Source organism: Schistocerca gregaria, chromosome 3, assembly GCF_023897955.1.
Source record: "Schistocerca gregaria isolate iqSchGreg1 chromosome 3, iqSchGreg1.2, whole genome shotgun sequence".
NCBI lineage: Eukaryota > Metazoa > Arthropoda > Insecta > Orthoptera > Acrididae > Schistocerca > Schistocerca gregaria.
In genome coordinates, this window is record NC_064922.1 from 615,390,462 (window position 1) to 615,409,650 (window position 19,189).

Here is a 19,189-nt window from a genome sequence, read left to right on the forward strand (position 1 = left end):
GAAATTAAGTGATTAATCTAGTTGTAAGTGGTATTCTCACATTTATAACACGGTGTGAACTTACATGTGAGCATAGTTCCAGAGTAGAAGGGTTTGGTAAAATGGTGATGGTGGGGGGCGTCTTTGCTGAACAGAGAGAGATGCTTCAATGTATAGGTGACTAGTAGAAAAATTCAGCTAGCAAGTTTGTTGATTTACTTTAAAAGTGGAAAGATGTGAAGAAGGAATGACCTGAGGCATAATTACAGAGAGAGAGAGAGAGAGAAATTGAAGAACTGTGTTTAAGGGACATACAGAATGCTGTTATTAGTTTTAACAATGCAGAAATACTTCATTGACTTCAAGGATAAACTGTGCTATTATACACTACAACAGTTACAGCTGAACTTAACAATTTATTCAGTGGCATAGAATGGGTGCAAATTTTTTAAACTGTACCAGTCATTTTTTCTATTACCTCTTTGCTTGTAATTAACATTAGAAAAATGAGTCCGCACACGGTAGAGAACTGATGTGTGTTGAAACCTTGCATAGTACATGGCATCAAATCCACAGAACAGTTATGGTGTGAGCACATTATTTGATTTTGATGGTGTGTATGGCAGGGTGCTGCTGTGGAGGATGGTCGCTTGCGCCCAGGTGACCGCCTACTGGAAGTGAATGGTGTTGAAATGACAGGGAAGACGCAGGCAGAGGCAGTGGCCGTACTGCGTGACGCTGCTCCTGGCAGTAAGGTCCGCATTGTCGTCTCACGCCAAGAGGATGCGGCTCCCAGCCCTGCTCTCCCACGTCAGATTGTACGTACTATATTCGCTGGGAGAATTTCATAACAGGAAGAAATAATGCTCACTGCTAAAAAAAATATCTTTTATTCATTAATTTCCAGCACTCAGAACTAAATTCTTACTATAATGACTGTAAAAAAGAGCTTTTGTCACATTGCGAAGGAATGATAATGACATAATACTCTAATGAAATTACATCTGCTCGTAATCCTCTAGGAACAGCTGCAATAAGCTTAAGTCATTAAACAGCATTGAAGTACTATTACTTTCTCTGTTGAGACCTTTACTATATTATCTACAGTGACTTTGAAAAATTATGTTGTGAGCATGTATGGGACTTCATTTGTGCACAGATTGCCACACATCTCGAGTGTTCAGAAAGTAGTTTAATTTCTATGTTGCATATCGGACATTCTAACAGATACATAATGGTATAGGAGTTATTCAAAACAATTTTAGGTATGTTTGACACTCCACTAGTCGTAGTATTTCATATCTAAAAATCAGTGAAATAAGGCTAATTCAGAAAATTGTGGTGCATTAGTTCTTGAAGATTTTTATCGGGTACATTTTATTAAGGAAATGATTACTTCTACAAATGGTCCCATTGCCACTACTCTTACTTCTATTTGTACAATTGAAAAGTAAGAAGAAGTCTTTCTTACACTTAGGTGTACAGCACCATTATTTTCTTGAAGGAAGCCTCTTGCTGCTTGAGGCTGTTTTTTATTTAAAAAAAAAAACCACTTTATTTCAAATAATTGTCCTGAATAAAACATAACTCCATTTGGAAGACAAGTTCTCTCGCGAAAACTAATATTGTTCTCCACACTAGGCATTAGTCTAATATAAGTTACTGTATTTAAAAGTGGGCATATTTGTTGATGTAGTGGGCAGTCTGGAAAAACACAAACACACACACACACACACACACACACACACACACCACACACACACACACACACACACACACATTGTCTCTCTGCACTGCACTGTAAAAATCAGGCATTGATTCTGCATGTTATATATGCTAAGCACATACACTGCATAACAATATATACAAGTAGTTGTTGGAAAAGATGTAGCCAGTGAGGAAAGTAAGACTGTCCACCTATAGAGCTTTGTTTACTTATGTGTAGCCAAGAGACATTGGTTTTGCTTTACTTGTGTCATTGTTCTTTAATTACACAAACTTGGTATATTCTTAGTGTGGTATTACATCATAGTTACCTGTGCATGAAAAAATAACTTTTGCTTTTCATACTGTCTTTTTCTCTTGCCAGTACTATGTAACTCTTTCTAATGTAGCTTCTGCAGTTCACTATAGCCAGTCTGCTTGATACCAGTTGTGTTGTAAATTATTGGAAGAATGCTTACTAGGCATAGGTATATTGCTTATTATTTTGTTATGGCATGTTGTCTACTTGCTTTTGGTCTGACAGAAGAGCGATATTCCACGGGAGGACAGGAATGATGAAAGAAATAAATAAACTACACTGAGGAACATGTCTATATGTACCTCAAATATTCTCTTGGCCAACATGAGAGAGGCTGCAGTCATTTTTATCATTGACTCACAATCTTAGACAAAAGGTGAAACACAAAAAGTGGAGTTTCAACTATTTGTTCAGTTTATTCTCAAGTAGATAATTAATGAAAAATTTTAATCAGTGGCACTACAGGGAATTCTTGTCCAAACCATAGTTTCCATAGGTCCAGTACTTTAATTTTGTTCCATCTCGTAGTGTGTACCCTTAAAAATCACAATAGTGCAGATTTTGTCACACACTTGCACTAAATATGTTGTTGTGTAGTAATTCCTTTAGGCAAACTGTGTAATTTCTTTAAAACCCTCATATACAAATTTTTTGTAGGTCTTGATTTGTTGCAGTGATGGATATGATACTCCTGGGTACATGGGCAAAATTCCTTTGTCATGCAAATGTGCACTCAGTGTGTCTGTTTGGGGGAGGGGGGGGGGGGGGGGGGGAGATGTGGACATGGCCCTGTCTCCAGCTATTGAGGGTGAAGGGTACAATAGTCTGTAAGCTGTTACTCATCCTCAGTACCTACAGGCAGGTGGTGGAAGTGGTGAAGACTGCTAGCTTGCTCGCAGGATACAAGCAGAGTTCATAATTTACAGCATCATACCCAGAGTCATCCAGGGTCCTTTGGTTTGAAGCTAATTGGAGGGTCTCAGAGGCTCTGTTGATCTGTGACAGTCATGGGTGCAGATTTGTGGACCTGCCTTATTGGGTGGAGAGTTGTGGGACTCTTCTTCATAGGTCAGGGTGCACTAAGCAAAGGAAGCACTACTGGGATAGCAGTGTACTCACGGAGTACACATGTGGTGTTTTTAAGCTATGTGGTAGTTTAAGATCTCCTGATTGCTTGCCTGTTGAAATGTAGATAGCCTAATCAGATCACATACAAAGTAAAGGCACTTCAGCTACTGAAATTTTAACAGTAAGTTGTCAAATCATTTGTAACAAAGTTGCAGAGTCTACTGTTCTCCAGAAAAGTTGTCACTTTCAAATTATTCTTGGAACTAAGAGCTCACTGAATCCCGAAGTAGGAAGCCCAGAAGTATTTAGTGATGCATGCAATGACTTTAATCTAGTGAATGTAGACTGGGACGTCTATGGATTCACAGCATCTGTTACAGTCAGTCAGTCTTGTGAAGTACTTAGACAATCTACACAACTGAAATATTTAGACCTTGTAGCTGCAAACAGGCCTGATCTTACTACCAGTGTCATTATAGGCAGGGAAATGTGATCATGAGAGTATCATAGCAATGATGGTTACTAAAGTAAAAAGTTCATCAAGAAGGCTAGGGTAGAGAATTCGTTAGAAAAAGCGGATAAGCAGTTGTCAGCGTCCCACTTGAAAAATGAATGGACATCATTTAGTTCCAATATGGCAGACATAGATGAAACATAAGCAAAGCTTAAACTGATTGTAAATTGTGCTCTTGAGATTTATATGCCAAGTAAGTGGGTTAAAGATGGAAAAGATTCTCTGTAGCTTAATAATCAAATTCACGAATGGTGAGGAAACAGAGTGTGATGCACTATCAGTTAAAATGTGTAAATGTAGACAGGCAAAATTAGTAGAAATTCATGCATTTGTAAGCATGCAGCTACTTCCACTGTGTTACCTCAGTGAAAGATCTTGCCAGTAAACTGAGAAAATTCTGGTCATACACAAAGTCGTTAACAGACTGATGGCTTCTATCTGGTCTTTCGCCAACCAGTCTGGGGTGGCAATAAAAGACAGCAAAAGGAACGCTGAAGTTTTAAATTTGACATTTAAGAAACCATTCCCTTAGAAGGATCATACAAATAAACCATTATTAGATTGTCATACAGGGCATAGTAATATGCATCCCTACCATAGAGAAGCAACTGAAAGAGCCCAAAACAAATAAGTCACCAGGTCCAGATGGAATGCAATTTCGGTTTTCAAGAGAGTCCTCTGTGGTATTGGCCCTTTACGTAGAAAGCATACTTAGCAAGTATTTATTGTGGATATCTTACCCAGTGAAAAGCCCCAAACAGCTGGAAAAAAAGCCCAGGTGGCTTCTGTGTATAAGAAGGGTAAAATAATTGACCTGCAAAATTACAGACCAATGTCTTAACCTTGGTTTGCTGCAGAATTCTCGAACACATACTGAGTTGGAATACAATAAATTTCCTTGAGATAAAAAAGCTTCTGTCCATAAACAAACACAGATTTAGAAAGCATTGCTCATGTGAAACTCAGCTTGCCCTTTTCTTATATGATATCCCACATACCTTGGATGGATGGCAACAGGCAGATTCTGTATTCTTAGATTTCCGGAACGTATTTGGCACAGTGCCACACTGTTGACTGTTACTGAAGGTCCATTTGGTTCCCAAGTACATGAAGGGCTAGAAGACTTTCTAAGTAATAAGACCCAGTATGTTGCCCTCAAATATGAGTATTCATTAGAGGCGAGGATATCATCAGTATAATGATCTGACAGACAGGGGAGCAGTAGTTTATAGCTGTTTGCTGACAATGTTGTGGTGTACAGGAAGGTGGTGTTGTTGTGTGACTGTGAGAGGATACAAGATGACTTAGACAGAATTTCTTGTTGGTGTGATGAATGGCAGCTTGCTTTAAATGTAGAAAAATGTAAGTTACTGCAGTTGAGTAGGAAAAAGAATCATAACATTTGAATATAGCATTATTAGTGTGGTGCTTGACACAGTCACATCAATTAAATATTTGGGCATCACACTGCAAAGCAGTGTAAGGTGGAATGAGTACATCAGATTAGTATAATGAAGGCAGTTTCATTGGGAGAATTTTGGGAAAGTGTGGCTCATCCTTAAAGGAGATGGCGTATAGAATGATTGTGCGACACATTCTTGAGTACTGTTAGTGTTTGGGATCCCCACCTGTTCAGCTTAAAGGAAGGCACTGAAGAAATTCAGAGGCTGGTTGCTAGATTTGTTAATGGTAGATTCAATCACCTTGCAAGTATTACAGAGATGCCTTGTGAATTCAAATGGGTATCCTTGGAAGGAAGACAATGATGCCCTTTTCATGCAACACTATTGTAGAAATTTAGAGAACCAGCATATGAGGTCAACTGCAGAATGATTGTACTGCCACCTACATACATTTTGCATAAGGACCATGAAGATAGTAATGGGAAAGGAAATAAGTAGTAATGATATGTGATACTGTCTGCCATGCTCTGTAGTATTGTGTGCAGAGTATGTAAGTAGGTGGAGATGTAGATGTAGTCATCATCAATAGTCTTAACACTGCGTGTTTGCAAAATTCCAAATGCTGGGTACAAAAAGTTTGTTTAGGACCCATATTTTCATAAATTTGTATTTAATACATTTCTGTAATAAATAAAAGGAAAAATTACGCAATTTGACACACATGCAGGATAATTTCTGCTACAAAAGCAACGTATGTCTGTTTTGTTCCCCAATTTCTCATTTGTCGTCCTAGATATTTTTTTTTTTTTAGAAAAAGATAAAATAACTGTGGTTGCTTCACTTGCTATTTGAACATAAAGGGTAGAATTTAACACAGTAGATACATGTATATGAAAGAGATGTTTTATGTACATCTGTGTTCTAATAATATGATAGTGTTCTCCCACTTACAATAAAAAAGATATTGAACCACAAGCTTATTTTGAAATTTTTGTGAACAGCTATTAATATGGTAGCATTCAGTGGTGGTATATTAATAGTAATAGAAAATAAATTTGTTTTACAGTTTATTTGTACCTAATGTGGATCACATTCTTCCCAATCGATAACATTGTTGGAAGGCACCTTCCCCCGTAACCATTCAAAATGTGTTGTTTTGTGGATAGCTAAAAGAGCAACACTTGTATTCTACAGCTGGAGATATATGCATTACATATGTCAATAGCATTAGTTGAAATTTTGCTTTTAAATGAATTTTTGTTGACTGTAAAAGACTCAAATATCCAATGTAACACTTGACACAATATCTTTGTTATTCTTGCACTTTAGTAAAATTGATGATGATAGTACCTGAATTCTGCTTTTTAACAAAACATTTTTCATGCTGGGGAAAGTTATTTGTGTAATTAAAATGTGGAATAATAATTCCTACTTGGCCCTAAGATGACTTATGCTATATCATGTGACAACTGAAAAAAATCTTTCCCTTCCTTTAACAATAAACGCTGGGTTATGCTAATGCTATTATATGTTATCAGTATATCTAATAAAGTTTTGAAAAAAAAGTTAAGTAATGGAATATTTAAGAAAAATGTGTTGTAGGTTTCACATTTAAATACTGGTGGGTAAAACAGAGACTTGCAAAATTTCATGTGATCGACTTTGTTTATATCTTTATCTCAGAACTGTACACACAGCCTGTCCCTGTTTGAAATCATTTCACAAGAAAAACAATGTACATGAAAACTGTTTTTGTTCATATGAGTAGTGGAAACCACACATCATCTGGGAAATGGTACATGCTTGGTGATGCTGGTTGGTGGCTTTACAGTATGGTACTGTGTTGGTCCTGGCAGGTGGAGGAGCGATCAGCAGCAGCAGTGCAAGGGCGGACGCAGACAGGCTCAGGGCGGGACAACGGGGAGTGCGACCTGGTGGTGGCAACAGCAACCCCAGCAGCCACCCAGCAGGTGTGTTGTGTGGGTGGCAAAAACTCGGTGTTGAAGTTTGCTTGAACATTTTACCTTTAGGGGCATGGAAAATGCTTCCAATGGCACAAGTTCTTTGTCTTACTCTAGAACTGGCTGTTAACATTCAGTAAATTGATTTTGTGTGACAGTAGTGTTTCTATCAAGCAGTACTGAACTTGATATCTTAGTAATGTTTCTTCCATTCCTTCTTCTACAGGGTGCCCACAATTAAAGTTCTAGTTTCAAAATGCTGTGGTAAGAGAACTACTGCTCAGAAATATATAATGTTTTATTTTTACCAATAGAGGGTGCTGTAAGTGTCAGATTGTGCACCACCAACACGTGCATGGTGCATGGCTGTTTGTCAGTTTGCATCAGAGATGCCCAGCATAACTACCTCTGTGAAGGATCAAGCATTGCTGGTAAACCTCTTTTACAAGAACTGTGACTGTGTGCCAGTAACCCTGCAGAAGTTCTCGACACTCAAGAGTACGAAAAAAGGCATTGGTCCAATGTCTGCTAAGGGGGTGATGAAAATGATTACAAAAGCCAAAAAGATAGGTTCTTTTGAAGTGGAATGTGTGAGGGGGAGGGGGGGGGGGGGCAGTTGATCAGACACCTGTTGAAGATGTAGCCTCAGCATTCCAGAGGAGGTCGAGCAATGGTGCATGGGGAATTTCCCAAATGTTGGACGTGCCAGCGAGCAGGGTGTATAAAATCCTACAAAATATCTTGCATTACTACCCATACGAAATCGGCTATGTTCCGGATTTACTTCCTACCAACTTATGAGCAAAACAAACGTTCACTCTGAAATTTCTTGCTCACATAGAAGTGGACAATGAATGGCCATGGAACTTTCTATGGACGGGAAAATGTCCAATATGCAGACTTGCAGAATATGGGCAATGGAAAATCCACACGCACATCAACCACTACCACTTCTTTCTGCAAAGGTAATTATGTGGTGCGGGCTGATGGCATCGTTTATTCTAGGGCCATATTTTTTCAAGGAAGTGAGTCCTCTGGGTCTTGTTGCATGTACCATCACTAGTAAATGCTATTACAGCCTTTTTTGCACCGGCGTTATTCCAACCCCTCAGCAGTGTGGATGTGTGGGTAGGATCATTTTTATGCAAGACGGTGCCTCTCCGCACATTGCAAAGCCTGTGAAGTTTCCCGTAGTTTCCCTACAGCCTAGCTACCCAAAATACCTGATCTTATCTGATGTGGCTTCTGGCTATGGGTTTATCTGAAAGATGTTGTGTTCAGTGCTCCAGTTACACATTCTGAATGTGTCCCCCAAGACACTCAAATGCATTGTGGAACATGCTGTGTCTTATTTTCAACTTGGGGCAGAAACAGTGGACTGCATATTGAACATGTCTTGTGCCAGTTGTATGACAATCAGAACTGATGTCATTTTGCTTTTTATGTGGTTTTTGGTCCCAGGACAACTAAAAACATATTTTTTCCATCCAGTGTGGTGTGATACAGGTTGTGTAATGTGCAACTCAAACTATAGCCGTCGTATTGCAATTCACCTGTCATTTGTAGCCCTCTCCAGTTCTGTACATTGCTATTATTAGTAGTTAGTGTTTTCCTGTGGCATTTCCCCCTACATGAATAATATGATATTCACATTTGACATCATTCTGAACGATGATTGTCTTTCTACAGCATTTTGAAACTGGAACTTTAATTATGGACACCTTATATTCTATTCCCAAGAAACAGAAGTCATCAACAAAGTGGCATTCATTTATCATCAGACCCCAATGAAATCTGAGTTTCCACCCTCTAACCACAATGTATGGAGCATTTTGCCATACTATGTGCCTTCTTTCAGTTAATATTATCGTAAGTTTCATATCCACATAGACGAAAGAATGTTACGTATGTTCGACATGTGGGAGATAATCAGTAGTTCCTAATTTCCATTTGGAAATCTGATTTTAAAATATGTATTTTATTGACTCATATATACTGTAATTTCTGGTTGTGGTTGACTGATGTGTGTTTTTTGTCCGGCAGAGTTAATTATTTCAATTTTGTGAAGTAGAGTCTTCAAAAAGTAAGATACACATGTTGCCCTGCACTAAGACCATTGTGCTACAAGTGGTGCATGGAGAGTGTGTGTTCTACAGTGCATCACAGAGTGGGAATGAAATTTCACAGCAGTTGGAAACATACTACAAAGCAGAAGTACATGGAGCAGTAAGGTTCTTATTGGCAAAACATCTAAATTGCACACTTTCACTGTGAAATTCTGGCAATATATGGATCAGATGGCATGTCATGGCCAGCTGAAGTGAAAGGGCGCCTACTATGTGCCTAAGGCTGCACAGATGTGGGTGGTGCTGCCCTGTCGTAGAGTCCAGATCTTGCACCTTGCCGTTTCTTTCTTCTTGGCAAGCTGAAAGGACTTGGGAGAAAGAGATTTTCCAACAATGATGATGTTAACACAGTATTTCTCAAATGTTCAGATAGTTGTTTACAGAGACTTGATGACTGTGTTGAAAAATAGTGTCACCCCACTTATGTCACTTTGAAGTGTAGTGCAGCATTCATTACAAATTACTTGGCCTGCGATAATAATATGTAACCTACTTTTTTAGGTTCCCTACATGTTCTGCCAATTTACCATTTCATCTTCTTAGGGTGCTACAAGTGGTGCTTTTGTATGTGATCACAATATGAATTGCAACCAGTCTGGTCATTAAAATATTCTGCAAAAAAAAAAAAAAAGGGTCCATCAGTTTGGTTGAAAATTCAAAAGCACACAATCATAATAAACCTCTCTTTTAGGTAGCAATACACTGTAGGCAGTAGGTTTAGTGTGATTATTTTGTACATCATCTTTGTTGGATGAATGGATGTATGAATGCACTGAGCAAGACTGTGTATAGAAATAAATGTCCAGTAAATAATGTGAAGAACCTTAAATAGTTTATTACATGTGATGAAAAGTTTCCACTAGTTCGGGAAAGATAAACTATTTGGAGATTAGTTACTACTCTACAGGAAGCATGTGGCTGTTTAATCTTCATATATTTCAACCTGTTGTCTGTAAATAGATATAAAATATTGATTAAAAATCAGAGGAACGGGATGAAAAAAATGTTGTGCAAATAGTAGTGAAAAAAAGGTTTATTAGCTGAGTCTGTTATTGCTTACATTGTAAGATTTTCTGTTTCTGTTCAGTAGTGCATGCAAAGTGAATCTTTGGTTGGGGTTTTAGTTCATATTGAGTGTTGACAATGTGTAAACTATGTTGTTTTTTTATTTAATGGCCTAGTGTGTCGAGTTATGATATTATTAAAAAAATTAAATAAAATAACATTTCACATAATAAATTTGTGTTTGTGGAGAAGTGCTTATTAAAATAGAAAAAAAAAGAACACTTGGTATGTAGTTGGCCCACTTTCAACATGGCTGTGTGTTTTTTAATGGAATGGATACATGACAACAAACTCAGCATTTTGCCATGCAGTACTTAGGTTAACCATGCATGCTGGGACCGACAAACATACCGGGTCATTGATTCATATTGCTTCATCTTGGCATCAGTTTGTTTCATGCCAATGAAGTTGAGTTGTAGTTTGCTAATTTTTTCCTTCAGGAACAGATTGTTATAGGTACTGTGGGAATTTTGACATCAGTCATGTCACATTACCTGTGTGGTTCTTTGTGACAGTCCTATCAAATGTTAAACAGTCCTGATAACTCTGAATTCATAATTGTCCAGCATTATGCTGCACCAATAATGACTCACCTAAAATTGCTTGCATCGCTACATTGGACAGTGTTTCCCATGGTATACTACCACTGCAGTAAATAAAATACTCCCAGATAGTTACCAAGCTCTTCCAGTTTGCATAAACTAAAACTGCTAAACTGTGTAAACAAATATCTAATGCACCATGTAGCGTGTTTCAAAGTAACTTGTTTGGTAATAAATGACTTTCAAAACACTTAACTCACATAAAATGATTTATTCTGAAATACAGGTCTTGCCAACATTTTTGTAATCACCTGTAATAAAATTAGATGCATTTCAAAAATGTGATAAGTAGTAGCACATGAACAAGTATTTGTCAATTTTAGTTAAAATGGTATTGTATAGATACTTACATTTTTTGTATTTGCTACAGTGTTCAAGAAGTAATTTTTTTGCACTTTTTGCAGCCACCAGAGAAAGTGAATGATGATGGCCTCATTTTCCCTTGGAAGCATAAAGAGATACTAACTTTTGATATTCCTGTTCATGATACAGAGAAGGCTGGCCTTGGTATGACATAGCCCTTTTATTTATAATGATACTAGTGTGCTTTTGTGTGTTCAAAAAATAGAATTTTATAAGAGCATTTACAAAAGAATCTCCAAAAAAAAACCACAGTGACATACAGGTACAGACCGCCTTTTGATGTGAAAATAAGATGTAGATTGTGGAGAGTGGGTGCGGAGGAGAATACCATGATAGATAGTAATCTTAGAATGCAGGCTTCCACCACTGCTATTTGTGTTATTGCTGGTATATATTTTTTTGCCGTTAGGCCATGGTCCAAGGCATACTTCAGTGCCTACCTAACATTTAGTATTCAAATGCTATAGACATCATCAGAGGCTTTAAAAACTGACATCAGTTACAGTGTCAAACAAGATGAGATTTTTCAACTTGTTTGGGATTGCGACTGCTTTGAGACATCGTCTGATGATGTATATATCATTGGAAGACAAAATGTTAGGCACAGAATTACACCATCTACCACAGTATCAACAAAAATGACAGGTTGTGCATTGGCAGTCTAATTGTAAGAGATTACTCTCATTTTATTTCAAAACACAATATAATTAAATGGCATAAGTACTGCATATTATTCATGCACTCAAAGACATTCAGTGCAGAGGTTGATGGGAGTAGCTGAATCAATAGAAATAAAGTGATGTAAATTACTTCCTGATTGCTGCCACTAGTAACTAGCAAACAGCATGGTGTCTACAATGAAGAAATGAGAAGTAATATTCAGAGTTAACCATCCGAAATGTAATGATTCATAGGACTCCTAATCATCTTAGCTGTTGATGTGTTCGATGCAGTAAACAGTATATCATCTTCTAGATAAAGATGGTAGCTGCTGGAACACATTAAGCACCAGTCGACAGATTTAGATTTATATCAGTTGACTTACTCCCACCAGCAACCTCACTGAGCATCTTCATAGAGTGCACAAATAATAATACAAGCTCCTGACATCACATCACTGGTGCCATTTGAGTGTCTTTAGCTTCTCTTCACATTTTAAGATGTGCATATGTGTCTAATTCTAATTAATTAATTGATTGATTAATTAATTAACTCCTATGAGAGTGATGTCTTACATGTAGGATGCCACACACAAGATTATCTGATCGGCAGCTGGTACCTGCTGTAAGCTGTTGTTAGAAGTTTGAATTGTGGTTGACAACTGGGGTCTTGCAATGCTGATTATGTATTTGCGACTAGAAAGTTATATTAATGTTCTAGTGCAGAATGCTATCACATTGGGTATGAAAGGTTTGTGCACTATGTATTATATTTATTTGTAACTACTGTTTTATATCTACATCTTATAAAAACAAGACAATTTATCATATTATGACCACAGCGTTCAGTGTTATATATTGCCATACTACATGTAGTATGCCAGTTACAAAGGAGGGTTCATTTACAGCAAAAGATAAATACTATTATTTCCTTTATGTAGGGATTTCAGTCTCAATCAAAGCTTTGGGAATACGCGAAAATGATGAATACAATGACATCATTGTGGATGCCAGGAGTCGGCTCTTCCTCCCACTAATGCTTGTGATGATGTGACTCATCAGAATTCAGAGGATGAAAATAATGCACATGTAAATAATTTACCAGGAAGTCAATTGAGAACTGAAACAGAAGTAGAACTGGTTATTGAAAGTGAACATTCTGAAAGACTGGCAGCATTAGGAGGAAAGGTAGGGGCAGCCGAAGGCAAACAGGATGAAAATGGTGATAAAAAGAGGAAGTTGTATAATTGACATAAATGTGACCTTCAGAGTGCACAAATGAACCATCTCGACAATATTATGTTAACAATAATTGAAGCCTTTTGCAAATATTTTGGTCATTTTTTGATGGTGATATTATTGACATCATTGTTACATTCACAAACCAATGTGCTGCAAACATACTTGAAATGACTACATTTATTGTAATACTTTTACTTAGCAGTTACATTAAAGTGCTGATACGCAAGGGTGCCCATATAACAGTTTGCAGGGGGGCTAGACATGGGGGTATGAAATATTTTAATATTTTGGAATACGAATAGTAACGTTTAAGGAGCCACAAAAAAGTTCCAGTTCAAATTCCATTTAAAACTTGTGTAATAGTCTTTTAAATCAAACCATGGAAACTCCAGGTAGGAATATCAACAATGTAGGAAAAGACCAGTTGCTGCTCACCATAAAGAAGACATGTCAGATTTCAGACAGGCACTCACATATAGCTTTCGGCCACAGCCTTTGTCAGAAAAACACACACACACACACACACACACACACACACACACACACACACACACACACACACTACACGACTGCCAACTTGAGCATTGAGATGCTGGAATAATCTAAATAAATCAGACAGGTACACTAAGGTTAGGAAATTATTTGACATGCTCACCACACGGTTCCAAAAGAATGTACCCTACGAAGAAAAAAGTTTGGTGTTGACGAAAAAGGGGTGCCTTACTTTTTGTAAATATGGGTGCAAGCAATTCAATAGAGGAAAACTAATTCAACACAGCTACAAAATTTGGACTAGAATTATTAGGACTAGATACATTGTATGGATGGAACCTTACCTAGGTTTGAACACTACTCCACTACAGAACTACAAACACTTAGAGTTAGGAGCAAGTGTCATTCTTCAGCAGATTGATGTGTTACTGAGTCTGGGGAAACACTCCTATTATCTGCCTGTTTCCAAGGAACAGGGACACTTAGAGAAAACCAGATCTGAAGATGCTCCTTGCCAAACAGTAAAAAAAAAAAAAAATCTGCTCTGGGAACAGTTGATTTCAAAAGTGACAAATGTAGCAATATTATAGTTGCAATACAGAATGACAATGTTGTGGTCACAACAGCTTCCAAATCTACACCTGTAAAGCCACTACACACAGTAAAATGATTTTTGCTTAGTGAGAAGAAAAGCATAGCTATCAAACAATCTCAAATGATTCATGTTTACAATGAAAACATGTATGGTGCTGATTGGGCTGATGAAAATGTGAGTCTCTACAGGACATCCATCACAAAGAAAAAATGGTACTTTATTTTTACAGTGCATTGCATTGATGCAGGTAAACAAACTGCTTAGCTATCACATAGGCTGGAAGGAAATGAGAAACTAGATCAACTTCATTGCTGTATTGTAATTTGTCTTGGAAACAAATGCACACATTTCAAGTCTGAAGGGAGGCCTTCAGAGACAGAGTATCAAGACTCTAGATATGGCAGAATAGATCATTGGGTTGCTGGCTAACAAGCTGCTAACTTTGGCATACAAAAACCGTGATAAGGTGTGTAAAATGTTGGCTTGCATGTAAAGCGTTTGACAACTTATCGTACAAAGTGATTGTTTAAATATGGTTTTGGTCTATTTTTAACTCCAATTAGCTTTGAAATGTCATTAATTTCATTGTACATAAGTCTTACTATGACAACAGGAGTGGACTTGTGTGTATCTGGGGGAGGGGTTACAGTATTACAGGAAAGAGAGCTAGTGCTCAAAAGCTAGTGATATAAATTTCATTGTGTGTGTCAAAAATAACATAAAATGTGGTAACAAAGATTCCAAGACCCACATCCTTTCATCTTTCCTTTTCCTTCCCTCTTTCCTGACGAAGCAGCCGCCGGTTGCGAAAGCTCAAATTCTGTGTGTGTGTTTGTGTGTTTTATTCATTGTGCCTATCTACCGGCGCTTTCCCGCTTGGTAAGTCTTGGAATCTTTGTTTTTAAGATATTTTTCCCATGTGGAAGTTTCTATTTTATTTATAAAATGTGGTAAACTTATTACTGATATGACTGACTGAAGGCATACATATAGGATACCCTGTTAACCACGTAATAATTGGTTTTTATGCATGGAACTGGTTTTGAATTGTTAAATGATGCCTGTATAAAAATTCAGTCATATTTGGGCTAATTAGTTAATTAATTCAAACATTGAGCTCTGTATATCCTGCTATGAAGGAAATCTTTCATTGATGTAGGATGAATCAAGTTATATGAGAGTCGGAAGTTCAATAGTGACAACTATCTATTTGCAGCTTATACAAAACAGATATATGTTTCAAAATTTTATGGTCCTTCAAAGTAGTCACTAGCATTGTGCATAACCCATTCCCAGTGATATGGAAGTTACAGGATACCTTTAGCAGTGGCAGTTATGTAAGAATTTCAAGTGGAGTGGTCTATGGCCCGACAAACCTGTAACAGTTCAGAAGCGAATGCAATGAAGTGCACCATTTAATTTAGAAATGGAGTTGAAGTCACAAGGGCTGAATTCTGTGGACTGTGATGAGTGGTGCACCATTTTCCAGTCCCTTTAATTGAACAAATCAGTCAAAACTTGTGATATATGTGCTCGAGCATTTTTCCTGTAAAATGATAGGCAGGTCCTGCAGAATGTGTCGCCACTTCTTTCTCTATGCTGTTCATTTTTGGAAAACAGCTTGCAACCAGCTTAAAGGAAGAAGCAGTGAAATTTGCTGCTGAGCCCTCCCATCATTTTGCAGGAAACTGCTCAGGCACATATACCACAATTTGACTGACTTGTTCTATCAGTGAGGCTGGGAAGTGCTGTACCATCCACTATGCTCCCTGGACTTCAGCCCTTGTGACCTCAACTTGATTCCTAAATTAAAGGAAGCACTTTGTGGGATTCACTTCAAAACTGTTACAGGAATTTGTCAGGCCATAGACTGCTCCCCTCAAACAATAAACACAACTGCCACTGGTAAGGTTATTCTGCAACTTCTACATCACTGGCAATGGGTTATACAAAGTGCCAGTGACTGCTCTGAAAGACAGTAAAACCTTGAAACGTATGTCTGTTTTGTACAGGTTGTAAATAAATAGTTGCCACTACTAAAATTCCAACCCCTGTACGTACATAAACAGGCGGAAGCAGTCACTGTATGCAACTTCTGTGAAGTATACTTAAAAATTAAGACGTGCAAACCTGCTGAGTCTGGTAGATAATTGAATTACTTCTAGATTACTTTATATATGTGTACTGGCAGGGAAGTGGCACTGCCCTTCATCTTAGAATACTCAGCTGCCGTTCAATTTCGTGCTACAAACATAAACATTTACATAACTTTGCTGTTTATGCAATGGTAATACAAAATTCCATTTAATATGAACATTATACTTCAGTGGAATTTACATCCCTGAGTGAAAATATTGTGATAAATTATGAATATAATGGCCTTTATGGTAGCTTTTACTTTGTTTTTGAGATCTGTGCAGTTTGTTTCCAAACTTAGGATTTTTGTCAACTTGGTATGGACTGGGGCCAGAATAAAAAACTCAGTTCTGAACTCTGATCTCAAATACACAACATCTTTACAGAACTTACTTTTATTTTTAGTACTGTGAATTTCGTAGAATGTTAATCCTAAATTGAGCCTTGTTATTAGCCTCAAACACTGTTGTGTATTGCCATGTAAGCTGTTTGGAATTGCATATATAAATCTTTGTAAGATAATGGTTCAGCTATTTGCTATAAACAAGTCATAAATATGTTCTGCTATTTTCATAGTTGTGTCCGGTATGAGTATGTTGTTAGAAGGTGAGAGAGAAAGAAATGAGAAAAGGGGAATGTGCGATAGGGAACAAAGACGATGGGATAGCATATAAAATGTCAAGGCAAGGTTGAATGCGAGTGCATGGTAGAATTATGCCAGGAAAGATGCACCAAAACAATAGAGCCCACCTGTGTGATGCAGATAAGGTTGAATTGAGGTGAGTAATTCAAGTGAATTGAGTACTGGGTCAGCTGAAACATCGAGAATAAGACAGAAAATTTAAAACTATGGCTTTGTGAAATATCTGAGGTTGTGTACTTTGTGCGACCCTTCAATCATCTACAAGTGGGCGGCCTTCTCTCTCTCTCTCTCTCTCTCTCTCTCTCTCTCTCTCTCTCTCTCTCTCTCTCTCTCTCTCTCTCTCTCTCTCTCTGTTGTTTTCACCCTGATTATCATCACAGTAAGCTTATAAATTGAGTTGAAACTATGCTTGCCAAATCTGGTGTTTGTCACTTCATGAACTGCTTTGATATTAACAGGTGTGAGTGTGAAGGGCAAGACAACAGCAAGTCATGGAAATGCTCATGGACAGTCTGGATCCACAGACCTAGGCATCTTTGTAAAGAGTGTGCTACATGGTGGAGCAGCTTCTCGTGATGGTAGATTGCGCACCAATGATCAGTTGCTTAACGTTAATGGAATATCTTTGCTCAATCAGTCAAATTCTGATGCCATGGAGACTCTTAGGTGAGTACACACATACTTTCTTATATTCATCTTATTAATCTCTTTTTAAGACACCATCCATTCCATGAAACAGTTCTTGCAAGACCTTCAGTCTCTGACACAGCTACAGAGTCAACAGCAAACTTTTTTTCTTCTCCCTGAATTTTAATTACCTTTCCAAATTTCTGCTTGGTTTCCTTCAGAGCTTTGTCATATGTAGACCTGCTCTCTGTCTCTGTCTCTGTGCGTGCGCGTGCAATAGAAAGAAACATTCCACATGGGAAAATTATATTACAAAAAGATGCTGTGACTTGGTAGCTAGACACAATAAAAAACACACATATCAAGCTTTCGCAACCCACGGTTGCTTCAACAGGAAAGAGGGAAGGAGAGGGAAAGACGAAAGGATGTGGGTTTTAAGGGAGAGGGTAAGGAGTCATTCCAATCCCGGGAGCGGAAAGACTTACCTTAGGGGGAAAAAAAAGACAGGTATACACAGAGCGCACGCACGCACGCACATCCATCCACACATATACATACACAAGCAGACCCGTTTGGTAAGTCATGGAATCTTTGTTTTAATATATATATATACACTCCTGGAAATGGAAAAAAGAACACATTGACACCAGTGTGTCAGACCCACCATACTTGCTCCGGACACTGCGAGAGGGCTGTACAAGCAATGATCACACGCACGGCACAGCGGACACACCAGGAACCGCGGTGTTGGCCGTCGAATGGCGCTAGCTGCGCAGCATTTGTGCACCGCCGCCGTCAGTGTCAGCCAGTTTGCCGTGGCATACGGAGCTCCATCGCAGTCTTTAACACTGGTAGCATGCCGCGACAGCGTGGACGTGAACCGTATGTGCAGTTGACGGACTTTGAGCGAGGGCGTATTGTGGGCATGCGGGAGGCCGGGTGGACGTACCGCCGAATTGCTCGACACGTGGGGCGTGAGGTCTCCACAGTACATTGATGTTGTCGCCAGTGGTCGGCGGAAGGTGCACGTGCCCGTCGACCTGGGACCGGACCGCAGCGACGCACGGATGCACGCCAAGACCGTAGGATCCTACGCAGTGCCGTAGGGGACCGCACCGCCACTTCCCAGCAAATTAGGGACACTGTTGCTCCTGGGGTATCGGCGAGGACCATTTGCAACCGTCTCCATGAAGCTGGGCTACGGTCCCGCACACCGTTAGGCCGTGTTCCGCTCACGCCCCAACATCGTGCAGCCCGCCTCCAGTGGTGTCGCGACAGGCGTGAATGGAGGGACGAATGGAGACGTGTCGTCTTCAGCGATGAGTCGCTTCTGCCTTGGTGCCAATGATGGTCGTATGCGTGTTTGGCGCCGTGCAGGGAGCGCCACAATCAGGACTGCATATGACCGAGGCACACAGGGGCAACACCCGGCATCATGGTGTGGGGAGCGATCTCCTACACTGGCTGTACACCTCTGGTGATCGTCGACGGGACACTGAATAGTGCACGGTACATCCAAACCGTCATCGAACCCATCGTTCTACGATTCCTAGACCGGCAAGGGAACCTGCTGTTCCAACAGGACAATGCACGTTCGCATGTATCCCGTGCCACCCAACGTGCTCTAGAAGGTGTAAGTCAACTATCCTGGCCAGCAAGATCTCCGGATCTGTCCCCCATTGAGCATGTTT

General features: G+C 39.0%; 1 protein-coding gene across 13 annotated transcripts in view; it reads left to right on the forward strand.

Annotated features, from left to right (window-relative positions):
* Window positions 1-19,189, forward strand: part of LOC126354218 (partitioning defective 3 homolog) — a 468,105-nt gene that overhangs the window by 363,252 nt on the left and 85,664 nt on the right. For 12 of the 13 annotated variants that reach the window (XM_050003695.1, XM_050003686.1, XM_050003692.1 and 9 more), the window contains 4 exons: window positions 606-797; window positions 6,844-6,957; window positions 11,146-11,248; window positions 17,330-17,537. In XM_050003695.1, the coding sequence (XP_049859652.1) occupies window positions 606-797; window positions 6,844-6,957; window positions 11,146-11,248; window positions 17,330-17,537 (617 nt within the window). The remainder of the gene's footprint in view (window positions 1-605; window positions 798-6,843; window positions 6,958-11,145; window positions 11,249-17,329; window positions 17,538-19,189) is intronic. The other variant, XM_050003697.1, reaches the window with a different exon arrangement.